Genomic DNA, 17,494 nt, shown 5'->3' with positions numbered 1-17,494 from the left:
GTGGAGGTAATTGGAGTACTTGGACCAGTTGTTCAGGCTGTCTTGACGGACAGGCTACAAACAGACCAAAACAAAACGCCGTTCTGCTCCTGTTAGCTGTGAAGAGTGAAGAACAGGACAAATAAGGAGGAAAATAAGCGGGTCAGGAGGACGCTGACATGAAGAACCTGGACCTGTTTTTGTTGGCATGTTGCCTTCATGGCTTGAGCACTTTAGGAGGTAAGGCAACAGCTAACTCAGCATTCCTGACACATGTCTGTAGTCCTATAGCTCCTACATAAACAAGACCTTAGTGACTTGCACCTGTCTGTACGAGTTCTGCAGGGTTTTGGGTTTTCCGGGTCCATGTATGGTTGTAGACAGGTGAGGTATCATCTTAAAATAAGACCAGGTGTGTCCTAAAGTTTCCTTGAGTCTTGTGCGGCCATCTCTTAAGACATCATAAAAATTGAACGTGCGATTGTCGTGCATGTGGTAAGTGTATCGTGAAGTATTTGTAAGGCTAATAGAAGTTGTACACACTGTCGTCTGGTCCCCTGAAAGGGTAACCAAACCCTAAATCAACTTTTTTTTTACCTGTACAAAGGGGCTTTAAAAGTGCTCACTATTGGTCATTGAAATAAACTTGTATAATTCTAAAAATTATGGTCTAAAACCGTCTGTGTGTTGCCCCCTACAGGTTGAATCAATGTATTATAGATGAATTTTGTGATTGGTCAAACCATGTGAGTCCCACGTCATGATCTGCAGCTCCAGTAATGATAACAGTTCTGTTCCCCAGCCCCGCCCCTCTGAATGGATTTTCAAATTTCAGCTGTGGGCGGAGTCAGCCTCCAACAGTCCTGTTTAGTTACCCTTTGGGCAACACTCTAGTCGTTAGTAAGGTGCGCGTTCTGGCCCCTTAATGGCCACTTGCAAGTCACGCACGCACAAGTGTTCAGGTGATAGTTTTATTCCCTAGTGCGCCCATAGAATGTCCACACAAACTACATTCTGGTTGTCTTATTTCCAGTAGCGCTGCACTGCAAATGAGAGGTGCATGCAATCCACCTACATCTCGCTTACATCACTCTTAAAGCTGGTTTATATGGAAGCGTTTGTGAATTAAAAAAAAAAAGTCAATACTGGAAATGCTTTTTCATTTTTTACAATGTAATTGTGTTACTTTTCTCTTCAATGAAATTAAAAAATAATTATCTGAATGGGGCTGCACGGTGGCGCAGTGGTTAGCACTCTCGCCTCACAGCGAGAAGGCCCCGGTTCGAATCCCGGCTGGGACCTTTCTGTGTGGAGTTTGCATGTTCTCCCCGTGCATGCGTGGGTTTTCACCGGGGACTCCGGCTTCCTCCCACCGTCCAAAAACATGCTTCATAGGTTAATTGGTGACTCTAAATTGCCCCTAGGTGTGAATGTGTGAGTGAATGTGTGTGTGATTGAGGCCCTGGGACAGACTGGCGACCTGTCCAGGGTGTACCCCGCCTTCGCCCATCAGCAGCCGGGATAGGCTCCAGCACCCCCGCGACCCCGAAAGGGACAAAGCGGTCAAGAAAATGGATGGATGGAATTATCTGAATGACTTTTTCTTTTTCTTCTTCAACACTTCAACACCGCTCATTGTGTAACTTAATTAAAATAATAAAAAAAAATTTCATTTTCAAAATATTTATTAGTAAATTGTTACCAAAATTCAATTACAAATATCAAATTTGAAAATTAAAGTGGATTTTTCATTTTCACAATAACTGCATTACTTGTCTCTTCAATAAAATGAAAAATCAATCCTAAAAACTGCATTTCTATTTTCTTCATCAATCCTGCTCATTCTGTGACATAATTAACAAAGACAAAGAAGATTGCTTTATTGTTTTCAATTCTCGCCACAAAAAAGTGTCTCATAAATTAGTTCGACTTAGCAATTCCAAGAGGCGCACCACAATGACGTCAGTGCTCGCTCTTCTTCTTCTGCTGTTGTTTGCGTTACCAGCAAACAACGCGTCGTTCTCATTGACTTATGTAGACAAAAACAGACAGCAGAAAGTTTCTCTTTTCATTTATGATTAACTGGCAACATTTATAAACTTTTTCATTTTATCTACCAGACAACTAATGCAGTTACATTGTGAAAATGAAAAAGCATTTCCAGCATTGACTTTCATTTTGAATTATGAGTCACAGATGCTTCCATAGTTTTACTCAGGTCCACCTGTGGTTTGTCTTTGTTGCATTTACAGAAAAATAAAGCATTCGTGAATCAATCGAGATGTTGTCGTGTCTGCGTCTGACATCGGTCTCTTTCTATAGCAAGCTTTGCACAGGAATTCTATTTTTTGTCTCCTGATGCATACATGTGGTGCCAAAAAGCCGAAGAACCATTTTTATTGTCCCAAAAACATCTCGTATCCACCCATAAGGGCAGTTGTGACAAAGGCAAAAATGACACTCTTGAGCCAAGAGTAACAAATCAATCTAAGAACTTTTGTCTTTGTTTCAGGTGCTGCTCAGGTGGAGCAAGCTCTGATGAAGAGTCTCTTCTCAGGGTACAACCTGAAGGTCCGGCCGGCCCCGGTCCCTGAATCCAGGGTCGTGGTTCGAGTTGGAATGATCCTGTCCTCCTTCGTTGGACTGGTGATGATGCCACTTTTTTTTTTTTTTTTGTTCAGTGTCTTCTTTAGTCTGTCACATTAACGTGAAACCTCTAACACTGCAGTCCAGTTGTTCCACCTCGAATGAGAATGTTTTTTTTACCATTTGTTCACAATGTGGACATTTTTCTAGAAAATGTACAATTCACTTATTATTATTTTTTTTGATCTTTGACTTTATCATCTTCTTAGGTAAGAAAACTTGTAGATTCTGTGACAAAAACATTTAATCTCTTCTGGATATTTGGTCCATTCTTACATTTATTGTACAAGTTGTTCAAACTTTCAGACTTTCTCTGTTATAAATCCAATTCTCTGCGTCAGTTACGTTACTGGCGTAAACAATTGAAGAGTTCTGGTAGTTTTATTTTGTTGTCTGCGGTGACGGCTTTGGTGTTGAAGAGTTTGTCACTAGTCGAAGCGGAATAATCTGGCCTAGTGGAAAACCCCTAACACACAAACATTCACATAAAATCCCCTGAACGTATCCTTTGGGATTTGTTTCCGACACCATCTCAGCCCCTCTGCAGGGAAATCTCCAAGTCAGCTTCTCACTTTCTGACACGCCAAGGTCTGCAGTCACGTGAGCTCCGGCGAGCGCGGCTTTCGTTGATGTTTGCCTCATACGTCTTCAGGCCTGCTGATGCAGTCGTTTCATTATGGATGTGTTTCAAAACAAAGGCGAAGTCGTAAAACATTTGTCCACACAGAAACAACCACATGAGGTGATGTAGAGGCGCTAGGAGTTTGAGAAATATAACAATGTGGACTTTTGTATAAACTTCCTTCCATGGTTATAACAGCTTTCAGCCATTTTAGTCACATGAGTCTGTATTCATCCCAGTGGTCAGTTTTGAAGGCCCCCTCTGATGAAAATAGTTATTTTTCTCATGATGGACGACATACCGTACATAAAGAAAATGAAGCTTTAAATTGCATTTTTGAGTATTAGAAACAAGTCGTTGTGATCCATGTACCCTAACCCTAACCCTGGAATCTGGCTCAAAACCCTACGTTTGGATAGCTCAGGTATTCCTCGCCATTTTTGTTGCTCCGTTAATGTAAGTTTGGGGCAGTGAGGGGCTGTAAGCTAGTGGGAGGGAGTGTAAACTGTAACGCTAGGCGCTCTGACTGCTGGTTTAAGGTCTGCCTCCAGGAGTGTGTGAATAACAACCCAGACAAGAGAACTTAAATCAAATAAATATTGTTGGTATTACCAAAATAATGAATAAAAACATTGACAGGACATAAACAAGGGTCATAAACAACATGTCTGATCCATGTTGAGAAACAAGGGGTTGGTTTTTATTAGAGAAATCTGGACTAAGGGTAAAAATGCCTTATTTCCAGTTCCAACCAAATTAAGTTTTTCTACATACAGATACAGATTCAAACCCCTTCCACTGAAAGAGGGCTTCAGAGAATCTGTCAATCAAATCTCACCCGATTGGTCAGTTTATAACTTGATTAACTTGCAATAAAGAAAAAAATGTTTTTGAGACAAAAAATAGGATTAGCAAGATGTTAGAAAAATGTATCATAGCAAGAACGTTTATAGAAACAAACTTCTACTGAGTTTGTTTCTCAATGAAGTCAATGGGGAGGGCACACAAAGGGGGAGGGGCCTCTCCGCCCAGCTTTGGGTTGGATACATTGTTGAAGGAGTCGTCCACAGACTTCATTGGTCAAAGTTAATTAATCACAGGATTAATTCTCTTTACTCAACCATTCAGACATTTCACTTCGCTTAAATTATTAGGAAATTGTTGGTTGGTTGGGTTTGGGTTTTTGTCTTTTTTTTTGGATGGGTTTGGGTTTGGGTCGGTTGGTTAAGTTGGGTTGGGGTTGGTGTTGGTTGGTCGGGGGGGGTATGGGGTCAGGATTGGGTTGTTGGTTAGGTTAGGTTAGGTCGGGTTGGTTGGGTTTGGGTTGTTGTCTTTTTTTTTGGATGGGTTTGGGTTTGGGTCGGTTGGGTCAGTTAGGTTGGGGTTGGTGTTGGTTGGTTAGGGGGGGTATGGGGTCAGGATTGGGTTGGTTGGTTAGATTAGGTTGGGTTGGGGTTGGTATTGGTTGAGATTAGGTTGGGGTTGTTGGTTGGTTGGTTGGTTTCAAAATAATGACATCAATTGACTCCAAAAACAAAGACACACCTGAGTCACATTTGATCTATTAAATATGGTGATTCTTACCTTAAGTCAAGTACAGATTGATTTATTATCATTGTGTGTTATTAATAATTTTAGTGTTTCATTTCATTTAAGTGTTTATCTAAATGTTTTAATGCTGTTTATTGGTTTTTCTTTCAGAACATGAAAAATGAAGAAATGAGCACAATAGTAGTCATGAACCTGGTAGGTCTACTTTAAATTAACATGACAGATGTTTTTGTACAGGAAATATATATAATTTTACTGTATTTTCATCTGTGGCAGTTTCAGTTTAAATTTGGTCAAAAAGTACTTCTTTTTTAAATTTTCTAACAGGAGTGGACGGACTATCGGCTGACGTGGAATCCCAAACAGCATGCGGGGATCAAGATGTTGCGCGTCCCGTCTGGGAAGGTGTGGCTTCCAGACCTCGTCCTCATTAATAAGTAAGCAGCAAGAAGTGACATTGATTATTCAACTCAGAGGGATTTTCTAACTTTATATCTGTTTGTTTGTTTGTTTTGGGACACTTTCATCCTCAGAATTACTATTTTGTCCCAATCTCTCAATAACAAGAACTACAAATTGCACAACAGTGTCAAATAACAGCAATCTTGAAGAAAAACTGGATTGTTTTGAAAGTTAGTTATTAAAATTAAGTAAAACTAAAGAATGTGACAATCGGAACGTGTTTATATTTTAAAAAATAAACAGATTAGGGGCCAAACATTGTGACTTCTATCATTTATGGTCAGAACACCTCCCTACGGAGGCGTCCGGGAGAAGCCCGACCCACCTTAACTAACCACTCGAGCCAGCTGAGGTGTCACTCTCTGCTATTAAAGATTAAAAGACTTCATCTATGCTTCATTTCACTAATAACATTCAAATCAGGAGGGAAATCCTCCACTAATTCATCACGCTGCAGAGGAAAATAAAGCCAAAAGCATATTAGAAAACAGGCCAGCACTCAATAGAAAAACACTTGTCAGTGTGTTAAATGACTCTTTTGGATACAAAGTGTTTTGGCTTTTCTTCCGTCCTCCAGCACACATCCATTCTCCCATCAGCCCCACTGTAAATATCCACGTTGCTCCATTCATCAACACTTTATAGGCAATTAGGCAGCAGGGCTGGCTAATAACCGAGCTGATGGCAGCAACTTCAGCTGCAGAGGCTTCAGCTTGGAACCACACAAACACAGAGACGTTCTGGCGGGGGATCAATGTCGGTTATTTCAGCAGAAACGTATGGATACGATGTTTAGAACACAACTGGACCCAAGTCTGTCTCTAATAGAGGACAGGATGTTTGTGTCCCAGAAATCTTTGGACAATGTGCAAACTAAAGGGTGCTTTATTTTGTCTTTAGGTTTTATATTATTATTTTTTATACAGTGTTTCCTTGTTTATCACTGGGAAACATTCAATAAATAACAAGCGATTGGGGAATTAACGTTCTATGATGTTTATTTTGAACTTTTTCCATCCAAAAACTTCAGTTGTTCTGGTAGGATTCAAAAGAGGCGGAGCAAAAGTAACTCACAGAAAAGGGGGAGGGGTTTCTTGATTGACAGATGGCTTATATTTTATCCCTCACTCAAATAAAATAAACTACGAGAGTATAAGGGCCACAAAAAAGTAATATTACGGGTTTTTTCTCGCAAATTAACAATTTTTAATCTCGTAGATTTACAACTTTACATCTCGGAAATTTACAACTATAAAGTTTGTAAATTTACGACTTGAAATCTTTAAAGTTTACAACTTTTAATTTCATTAATCTATGATTTTTACATTTTTCTTGTAAATTTATAACTATAAATCTTTTAAATTTACAATTCTTAATCTTGTGAAGTTTTTTTAGTATTTGCTGCTGGAAAAAGTCAAATCAATTCAAATGACTTTTTTAGAAACACTTTTATAACTCAACAATTGAAGCAGAACTTTAGGCTCTCTCTGAGTTTTGGTCTGTAAGAAGTGTTTTTATGAGACCCTCACAATGAAATCCTCCTTTCGTGTGCATAGTAACGACGGCGTGTTTGATGTGGCGCTGCACGTCCACGTTCTGGTCTACAGTAACGGCCGGGTAACCTGGACGCCCCCCGCTCTGTATCTCAGCTCCTGTGGAGTCAAGGTGAGCGTTCATCCTGCAGGGGGTGGAACTGTCGTGTTTTTGGTAACATTTGACTCTTTGGTCTGCAGGTCACTTACTTCCCCTTCGACTGGCAGAACTGCACCATGCAGTTCCGCTCATACACCTACGACTCCACGGAGATCGACCTCCAGTACGCCCTGGACGCTAGAGGCAACGAAATCCGGGAGATCCAACTGGACGAAGGCTTCAGCGGTCGGTTTTTTCCCTCCTAAAATGTCCACCTTCAACTACCCACCAAGACAAAATCAATATATATTTTTTTCTACTGCTTATTGCTTAGATCTGCAACCAATAGAGGCCAATTTTTACAGATCACAACCCAGTAGGAGCCACAAAATCTTATGTTACCTTTTACTGTTATGATTAATATAATTTAACAGTTGTTTTTTTGGTACAAATGAAACATGAACACAAAGATAAAATGACCCTTTTCCTCAAAATACCAATTTTTGCTCATAAAAAACTATTTTTTTCCCACAAAACACAAAATTTACTACAAAGTACAAAATTTTGCCCACAAAACATTAATTTGTGGATAAAAAAACACAACTTTGTGCATATGAAATACCAATTTGTGCCCACAAAATACTAATCATTGCTCACAAAACACTATTTTTTCTACAAAACTCTAATTTTTGCCCACAAAATATGTATTTGTGTTCACATAATACTAATTTTGCCCACAAAATACCAATTTGTGGCAAAAAAATTGCTAACTTGTGCCCACAAAATACTTACTTATGCCCACTAAAGAGTCATTTGTGCCACAAAATGCTATTTTTTGCCCACAAAATACAAATTTATTCACACAAAACATTTATTTTGTCCCCACAAAATAATAATTTGTGCCCTTAAACTATGTAATTGGTTCCCACAAAATATGACAATAACTTTAACATTTACCATAGGTTTGTATGGCGTCCTTTCAAAATAAAAGACACCCAGCGTCACGTAAAATAGTCTCAGGTGGTTTTATGTCAGCAGTGATCAATTGCTAATTAGTCGACTATTAAAATCATCATTTGTGGCAGCCCTACTCTCAATCAATGCTTTTAAAATGTTAAAGGGTTAATGCAACATTAGAAGCATGGTTGAAAGTTTCTCACTCTCCAATTCTTTCTAATTTTCCCAAAGAAAGTGGAGAGTGGCACATCAGACACAAGCCGAGCAGAAAGATCATGAAGGACGACCTCTACGAGGAGATGACCTTCTACTTGATCATTGAGAGGAAGCCTCTGTACTACATCATCAACATCATCATCCCCTGCATCCTCATCACCATCATAGCCATCTTTAACTTCTACCTTCCTCCTGATGCCGGTATACAGAAATTAACCGGTGTTGGTTCTAACATTATTGTTTTGCTGTAGCTTTGCCAAAACTCCTGATAAATAGTAAAAATGGATTTAAAAAAACACTAATTTTATTTTAATCGAGAAGGCCAACTTTGTTTAACTCAAAATTGATTGCTTTCTTTATCGGGAATTGGTTTGGTAACGAAAGTCAAAGAAGCAAACCGTAAACGGATGAAATCTGGACCCTTTAGTCTAAAATTAGTTTGAAGGGTCAGTGTCACAGAACAGGCAGACGGCTGGTTCCAAGTGCACCAGGTTTATAAACACAAATCTAGATCAGTGTCAGGCAATGAGCATAGGAGCATCAGAGAACAAGGCAAGGGTCGGGGCAGGCGGCAAACAAGCAGAATCGATCAGGTCAGGATTAAACGCTCGGTTTGCAGGATGAGTGGCACAAACAATACTTCGCACTGAGTGTTGTCTGAGCAGTGTTTACATGTGGTTGACTGATGAGAGTCAGGTGTGGAGACATCCAGACACTGTGCGCTGGGGTTGATGGGAGATTGAGTGCAGTCAGTGATGTTTCTATCGCTCTAGCGACTTTCAAATAACAAAAAAATGTCTTCCATTATCTTGAACATAACATATTTTTCAGGATCTCGACCTGCTTTCCATTTTTCTTGAAATAATAAGCATTTATTTTATAGCATTATCTTGAGAAAACGGTTGTCTCGTCTTGATTTAAGTCGTTAATTCAAGAAAACTAGCTAAAAAATATCAGTAGATGTTCTCGTCTCTGTACTCCAAACCGTCAATTTATTGGCTCTAATGCCTCTTCTAGAACTCTAGAAATATTAATATAATATTATTTTGAGCCAGGAGTAAAATACTAAACCTAAAATTAATGTAACACCTTTGGATTGGGAGATACTTCCATTCCTTCTGAAACCAAACTCAGTTGATGTTTTCCCTCCTGCAGGTGAGAAGATGGGTCTGTCCATCAACGTCCTGCTCACCCTCACTGTCTTCCTGCTTCTGCTGGCCGACAAAATCCCAGAGACCTCGCTGGGCGTTCCCATCATCGTCAAGTACATCATGTTCACCATGATCCTGGTCACCTGCTCCGTCATCCTGAGCGTGGTCTCCCTCAACCTGCACCACCGCTCGCCCAACACCCACACGATGCCCATGTGGATCCGGAAGGTCAGCCTCCATGACTGTGTGTGGAAAATAATAGAACACTAACTTTATGAAGATTAGAAACTTTTAGACAAATATTTCTTTAAAAAAAATCGTATCACATCTATTTATTTTCAAAATAAAAGATTTCTCATAAAAAGAAAAAAAAAACATGTAGCCCCACTTGGCCTTACTGACTGGGTAAGAAATAACATTTTCAACTAACAGATACAGTACCTGATGATTATGGTGTTCCACAGGGCTCTGTACCCGGACCACTCCTGTTTACTTTTTCCATGTTCTATAATTCTATTAAAAATCCTGACTGCAGCTGAACTCATTTTGAAATAGTGATAAACCTTCTCTCATGTTCTGCATAAGTTCCACATTAAATTTGTACTTCACTAATGTGTCATCTCCACATTGACGACATCTTTTTTGTGTAACTGTCACCTACATTTTCAAAAGCAGCATTAATGGAAGACTTACTTTTGCTCTTTGATTTTTTCATTCGACTCGTGACGTCAAAACGTCAGGTGGTCTGGAAGCATTTCCGTCATCCCTCTGTTAAACAACAGAGACATTTTCAGCTCTTATCGCCCGACTGCTTCTGCCGTCTCCGTCCTTCTGCTTCTCCTTCTGCTCCTTCTTTTGTTTTTAGCCCTTTCAGCTAAACCCTGCTGCTGATCTGGAGAGATGTGAGTTCTCCAGCAAACAGAGAGGAGCCGTGTGACATGAACACACAATATCAGCTGCAGCCGAGAAGCAACGTCTCTGTAAATGAAGTGGGGCTCTCGGGGGACCAGTTTCCTCACTGGTATCTTCAGCCAATCATCAGTCAGTGCTGTGGGGAATCCATAGAAGGCCACACAGGATCAATAAGGACTAATATCAATCAATGTCTCGACAAAAAATGATGTGACAGCTGCTTTCAGATGAAAGACGAAATACCTTGAAGTAAATAAATCTTTACCACTTTCAATGAAAAGTCTATGTATTTCAAATGTATGTGTTCCAAACTCTCGCGTTAACGTGTCACTATGCACATTTTTAAGTCAGTTTTCGGGCCACATACAAAACGCAAAGGAAGGTGCACTGAAAGCTAAGCTAGTCAGTGACTTGGATTTCGTTGTGACTTATAGATGGCATCCTTTTATTAATTCAGGCCATTTGAAGAGTTATCATAAAGGAGACATTAATAATCACGAGTTGTGTCGGGCTATAGTTATACGAGACCAAGTCTTATAAATATCGGAATAGAGCCGTGAAAGACAAAACCTGGAGCGTGATTTGCACCAAGGTATGCAAAAGGTATGTCTTGTAGTCCCCTTGAAGCTTGTATGGACACCTCAACAGAACATCATGAGTATGGAACGATCCATTGTTTTGTGTGTGTGTGGTAAGTGTATCTTGAAGTATTTGTGAAGCTAATGGAAGTTCCAGACACTTAAAGTTAAAGTCCCATTAGTGTGTGAAAATTGTTCTCCACATTTGACCGATCCCTTGTGGAACCATTTGGTGGTTTAACCACAACCCAACCCCTTAATGCTGACTGTCAAGCAGGGAGGATTAACTCTCAGAGTCTTTGGTATGACTTAGCTGGGATTTGATCTCACGACCTTCCAGTCTGAGGGTGGACACTCTACCACAAGGCCACTGAGTTGGTCTTATACCAACACCTTCTCACTTCCGACTCGTCACATATTGACGTTTGGTTAGGGACCCCCGCATCAAAAATTGACGTTTCGGGTGTCCCCAATTAGATATTTTTTTACGTTAAATGATGGTTCCCCAACCTCCGGGCCGCAAAATGGAAGCAGTCCAGTTCCGGGACATGGAGCACACCGGCACCTAAACCCAGTACTGGTACCCTAACCCAAACCTGCTTCGCATCCAGGCCCGCATATGGGACCGCATCCAGTACTGGGTTAGGGTTCCGGTACTGGGCTTGGGTACTAGTCCTGAGAGACCAATCCGTGTCCGGTACCGCATCACAAGTGTTGCGGACCCTTGAGTTTAAGAACAGCCAGCCCGTTCAAAAAAAATGACGAGTTTCGGATACCCAAAACATCAAAAAGTGATGCCGAGGGGTCTTTAACCAAACATTAATATGTGTAGATTAGTATCAATATTGATATTGGTATTGATATTTGTGATACTGACCAGTATCGAATCAATACCCAAATGCTCAGAATCGCCCTGCTCTATTACCCGTACAAATATGTTAATTAAGATTTTTGCTCCAATGGTTCACCAAGTGGTAGTATCTTGATACTTTGACTATTTTGATCATTCTTGTCTCTCCAGTATCTACCCTTGGATCAGTTGCGATTAAGGTGAACAACGTTGTTATTTACTTTAACCTAATCACAGTCTTTCATGGCATTTTTAGATCAAATGTTTTTCTGCTAAACTATAACAGATTTTTTTTCTTGCTTTAAAATAAACACAAAATCCACTTTTAACTATAATGTAAAAAACTGAATCTTTGGAAAGTAAAAAGTTTCAAGAAAAAATGTCTCACTTTCTTCCTTGCTAGAAAAATAATCACATCAAGAAATGATTTTTAATCATAGTTTAAGAAAACGTGTTTTAATGACTAGAATTTTTTTCTTAAAATATAACTTCTTGGTAAGCTATACCACTTTTCTGACCTCATTGGTCGATCTTTTTGCATATTTGAGTTATTGGGTTTGAACTTTTCACTTATGTCTGAGGGGCCCGTTGTTGCTGTGTAGAATGTCCCACCACATCTTTAGCATCTCCATAAGTAGAGAAAATGTAAAGTACTATAAAGGACAAAAGACTTCACAGTATTTATTGATCTAAAGTCACATCTGATGCACTTTTATGCCTCAATCCTTTGATTTGTCTTTCAAAAACAGCAGAAGTCCCCACTGACTGATTTGTAGAAAAGGATAATTTTATTCCTATCAGATATTATCAAACACACGTTTTTTTGTTGTTTTACTTCACTTGGCCAGACTTGGAGAGGTTCCAGTCCATCTATAGCCTCTCCTCACTCAGAGTTACGTGTGGTGTTCAAGGACATCTGGAGAACATGTTTCTCCACCCTTCTCGTTTGTTCTGAGAGGTTATCTTAGTGATAAATTTGACCTTTGCACTCATTTTTTTTCCAGCCTTAATGACTGGATACGGAACAAGAACATTTCATTTGTCCAATAAATCAGAGGAACGTCAGTACTTTGGCTCAGTACAGGAGGTAGATGGAAAACTGCCAGTAATAGGGCAATAGTTGTCTTTTTATCACCTTAAAACTGCATAAATATATGAAATTTTGCATAAAAAAGAATTAACATTATGATTGATGTGATTTGGTATGTTTTTTTTTTTTACATTTATGTAAAAAGTGATAACACATTATTTACCCATTGTCTCAAATTTGATCCACAAATAATTATCAGAACATTTTGTATTGTTTTAAAACAGCAAGTAGGCATTTGAAAAATGAAAAAAAAAAAAATAAATTTTAGAAAATTAGCTAAACTTTTCCCGCCAAAAGCGTTTCTAAGATTTCATGGAGGCAGCCATTTTGAAATGAGCAAGAATCGCACTTCTACCCCCCCTAGTGGAATGATGACGACCTGCAGGGCAGAAAACATGGACCGTTAAATCCAAAGTGTTTTTATGGAAAGTTTGGATCACGTTAATGTGTCTCAGAGACGCCTGTATCAGAGAGGATACTAATGTAGGGTCAAGCTCAAGTGGTGCATCATAAAAACCTTCGTTTAACTTCCTCTCCTCACTCAGATCTTCATCCACATGCTGCCGCCGTATCTGTTCATGCGGCGTCCAAAAGTGGAGTCCCTCCAGTACCTGGAGAGCGTTCCCCGCCGGGAGATGAAGATCACGGCCATCAGCAAAGCTGCAGACGAATACTTCATCCGCAAACCCGACTCCTCCATCTTGTTCCCCAAACCCAACAGGTGAGACGGTTTATGCTTTTTGCTTTTTAACGCACTTCAGCAAATTACAATTTTAAAGTAATTTCATTCAAATTTGAGATGCCAAAATTACAGTTTTGGTTTAGGCTTGTCAGGAAACCTGTCCTTCAAAATAAAAGTGTGGAAAGACAAGAGAAGGTAGAAGGAAGATCTAAAAAATTAGTTAGCAATATATAGCCTAGCATAGAAGTTTTTGAGTTTTTCTCTTTTTTTTCATACTTTAAATTCTAGTTTGGTGTGAAATTATACCAAACATTGAACCTGTTTTGTTTTTATATTTTCCTTAAGTCGTCTCCTTATTTAAATATCCTTAGAATTTACGTTAAAAATGGTTAAATAAATATACAATAATGAATAAGTTCAATGATTTTAAAAACAAAAAAGATTTTAAGGGTGAAATAAGGTTTTATTTCTCCTGTTGACTTCCTAAATGGCTCATTTATTGTTGGAAAGGTGCCGACTTTATTATTTAGCTACATATTTAGTTTTGGTTCTCTAAACTGGCCCCACAATCAAATTTTGGCTCATGATTTTTCAAAAATTGTCAAAGTTTAAATTCTTTTTTCCTTTGTTTTCTATGTAAAAACCAGTTCAGAACTATGTCCAAAAAAACAAAAACAAAAAACGAACTGTTGCTGAAATAATAACGTTCTACACAGACACACTTTAATGTTACTGTTGCTACCAGATGCGACTAGTTTCAGAAAACCTCCTGAAAAGTCTGTTCCTGCTGTCTGATGAAGAGATGATCCAAGCAACAGAAAAGAAAGAGGAAGGCTTTTGTAAGGCTGAATATTTTCCACCCTGAAGGCGGCTCGCCCATTCCAGGTCATGGCCTTTTCACCTGCCACACTCACTGGAGCAGCAGAGGAGGCAGCTGCTTCATGCTTTGAATACCGAGCAGCTGGTTGGTGGTCACAAAGGCTGCACTGCCCTCTGGTGGTCAACTTTAAGCCTGCAGTTCAACTGAATTGGTGGACTTTCTATTTTGGAGTTTATCTTTTTATATTCGTCTTAAAAACTGTTTTCTTTGACATTTTTTTTACATATTTGATTTCAACTGGATATTTTTTGTAACACACAATCAAAATTAATATTTAACCTTTTTTTTCACTACAAAAGCACAGATTATTTGATTAGCTTTATTTTAATTTTGTTTTCTATCGTGTGCTTAGAACACCAGCCATTTCAACAGTCCTGTCAGCACAATGTTTCCCTTTAGCATTAGCATAGCGAGCTAGCAAAAATTGATTTTTCCTGTTTCTTGCATTTTTTTTTTTTTTTTTACCAGAATATTGTGAAAAAGTAATACAGGAATCCCTGGCTCAAGCTGAACGAAACGATATGACACACAATATAAACATATTAGGAATGTCTCCATGATTAACAAAAATGCCCGTTGCCAAGGAAATTTTAAAAATTACTTTAACCTATTCTTCTTAAAGTTGTATAGACCTGTTCATCACCCTTAGGCGATCAAAAAATAAAGTGGTTGCTATGGAGATAAATCAATGAAAAAGCCGCCATTTTGAAAAAAGTGTGTGTGGAGCGGGGAGGTTTTCAATTGACCTTGATGGCAGGAGCGGTTAGCACCTGTCGGCCAAACCACGCTGCGTCAGTTTGATTCTTTTTATAATTTTTAAGTCTCCTCCTCCAAATGTTCCTAAATTTGAGGCTGAAGTACCAAACGCTGCAGTTCCTCAAATGACCACTAGAGGCTGGTGTCTGAAGGAAGTTGTTTTTTTCTCAAAGTCTCTCATGTTAAATGTTCAGACTTTGTGATGGAACTTTACTACTCGCTGGTTTTTTCTGTTCACTCTCAGCTTTTGTGTCGAAGCAACATTGAGTAAAATTGTGTCTCGTGTTGACATATAGTTTTGTAACCATCCTGTGAACATTTCTGAGTGACAGCAGAGTTATGACGGTACCAGCGGTAATGTTCTGCGGGTTTCTGCCCACAGCTGCAGGCACTGCCAGAGCCGGTAACCGAGGAAACACAGAAACATTCACACGAACACACTGACGGCTTCCTCACTGCAGCGGTCAGCACATGTGGGACCACAACACCCCAGACCGGAACGTCTCAACACAATCTCTATGACCCAGAGGGTTTTGGGGGAAGAATCAGACCCAAACTTTAGTCAGATTTTTTTTTTAAATCCAGCTCCAAAGAAAGTCAATTCTGAAAAATTAAGACTAATTTTCCAGTCTATTAACCATTTGATTAATTTATACTGTATATTCCTAATTCACAATCAGAACTGTAGCTTCTTAGCTTGATTACGGTCTGCATAACGACCTATTTCTCTGTGTTTATTTACATAATTGATCAAAATCATGGTTGGAACAAATAATAATTTTTGTCATAAAATGTGAAATAAAGAAGTTTCCAGCAGCACAATTTTTAAGGCTCAAAATGTAAGATATTTTCAAGGTATTATTTATAATTTCATGATTTCAATACTTTTAAGACCTTGTAGGAACCTTGTTACATTCATTACAAAACATCTTTATAGATCATAGACATGTTTAGTGATTACTAAGGTAATATATTGATTATTGTAATGTTTGCCGTATCGCGATACTCTTAGTATCATGAGCTGTATCGTGAATCGCCCTACTAAAAACGTTTGTTGTTTGTGTGTCCTTCTCCAGGTTCCATTCCAACGGGATGTGCACGGATCTGAGGAAGTTCATCGACGGCCCGAGCACCTACCTCGCTCTTCCCGACGAGCTCAAGACGGCCATCGACGCCATCACGTACATCGCGGAGGCTCTGCAGGCGGAGAAGGACTACGTGGCTGTGAGTAAACTTCTGTCGTCTGCGTTCTCCTCAGTCTGTCGCTCATTTCTCTCATTCTTTCGGTGGATTCTCCTCCACAGCTGAAGGAGGACTGGCAGTTCGTGGCCATGGTGGTGGACCGCATGTTCCTCTGGATCTTCGTGGTGTTCACCACTCTGGGCACTCTGGCCATCTTTATCGACGCCAGCTTCAACCACACCCCCAACGACCCCTTCAAGTCCCCCTGGGGAACTGTTTAACTCCCAACTCCAGTTCTAGACAAGCTTTTCTTTAAAACCATCAAGAAATCAAAGATGTTAACTTTTAATCAAATTCTTTTGAGCATCCACTCCTTACTGCTGTTTTTACACCTTAGGTCTGTAGTTTTGCTTTGTCCCGTTAAAGGACACAATCATTGTTGAGTGTGTTGTTTGTAGGGGAGCTCTAACACTTCCAAGTTCCCTTCAAAACATTAAACTGACCCCAAAACCAGCGAAGATGTTTTTAACCAGACGCTTCAACCTGGAGGACACAGAGTTCCCAACAAACCGTTCCCAATGAAAGTCGTCTGAACTCAGAACCATTGAGAACCTAAAAAAGTCTGATAAGCTTCAGTAAATTGAATGAAACTAGAATGATTCGTGGACGTAAATATTGTGTTTAATGTCTCTTTACTTAAAATATCTTTACTAGTCTTTCATGTTTGCATCACATATATAAGAGTTTGAAAGTTTCATAAATAAACTTTTTTCTCCTAAATATTAAAGAATATTCTTAAAAGTTCAAGAGCCTCTGCCCGTCTTTCCTTCTGACTGTCAGTTTGCGCGGCGGAGGCGGCCAGTTTCAATGTTAACTCAATAGCACAGACGCGAATTGAGGGTGACGGGATGTTGCAGCGATCTGGTGTGTAACCTCTACCAATCAGGTTCTCAGCTTTAGACACGTGACATTTTCTGTGACTCTATAATCGGGTCAGATACTAATCCAATGCGAGAGTTTTTGTACTAAACTTCCATCTAATTTCTTAACCCACTGAGGCCGCGGGGTTACCAGAGTTTGTTCTGGCTAGGTCCCCTAATTTTATTTTTGTTTTTGTTTTTCTCTCAGTACAGTGAGCCCTCAAACATAGTCTTAGAAACACAACGGAAGCGACTGTTGTAGAAAATACAGCAACTGGAGGAGATAGAAACCCCCGCGAAAATCTATGAATGATCACATAAACCAAGACATGAAGATGGGATTACTGGTAGGTTTTTAGTAAATAAACCTGATTTCTGAACATAGTCCGTGTCTTCCATACATTGTAAGTGAGATACACAGACACCAC

General features: G+C 39.4%; 1 protein-coding gene across 1 annotated transcript; it reads left to right on the top strand.

Moving 5' to 3' along the window:
- The first annotated feature begins 53 nt into the window (after positions 1–53).
- Positions 54–17,494, top strand: chrnb1 (cholinergic receptor, nicotinic, beta 1 (muscle)). Its single transcript, XM_024288237.2, has 11 exons — positions 54–219; positions 2,492–2,625; positions 4,949–4,993; positions 5,126–5,235; positions 6,817–6,925; positions 6,994–7,138; positions 8,081–8,266; positions 9,221–9,444; positions 13,192–13,367; positions 16,041–16,188; positions 16,269–17,494. The coding sequence occupies exons 1-11, from the start codon at positions 159–161 to the stop codon at positions 16,425–16,427; spliced, it is 1,497 nt and encodes a 498-aa protein (XP_024144005.1). The 5' UTR covers positions 54–158; the 3' UTR covers positions 16,428–17,494.

The sequence above is a fragment of the Oryzias melastigma genome, linkage group LG18 (assembly GCF_002922805.2).
Source record: "Oryzias melastigma strain HK-1 linkage group LG18, ASM292280v2, whole genome shotgun sequence".
NCBI lineage: Eukaryota > Metazoa > Chordata > Actinopteri > Beloniformes > Adrianichthyidae > Oryzias > Oryzias melastigma.
The sequence above is the reverse complement of the archived record's forward strand: the minus strand, read 5'-3'. Positions and strand labels throughout refer to the sequence as shown.

Bases quoted from the DNA above. Each gene is read 5' to 3' on its own strand.
- chrnb1 (XM_024288237.2), top strand. From the start codon at position 159: ATGAAGAACCTGGACCTGTTTTTGTTGGCATGTTGCCTTCATGGCTTG. The intron at 6,926-6,993 runs GTGAGCGTTCAT...TTTGGTCTGCAG, and splicing joins TCAGCTCCTGTGGAGTCAAG to GTCACTTACTTCCCCTTCGA. The intron at 7,139-8,080 runs GTCGGTTTTTTC...ATTTTCCCAAAG, and splicing joins ACTGGACGAAGGCTTCAGCG to AAAGTGGAGAGTGGCACATC.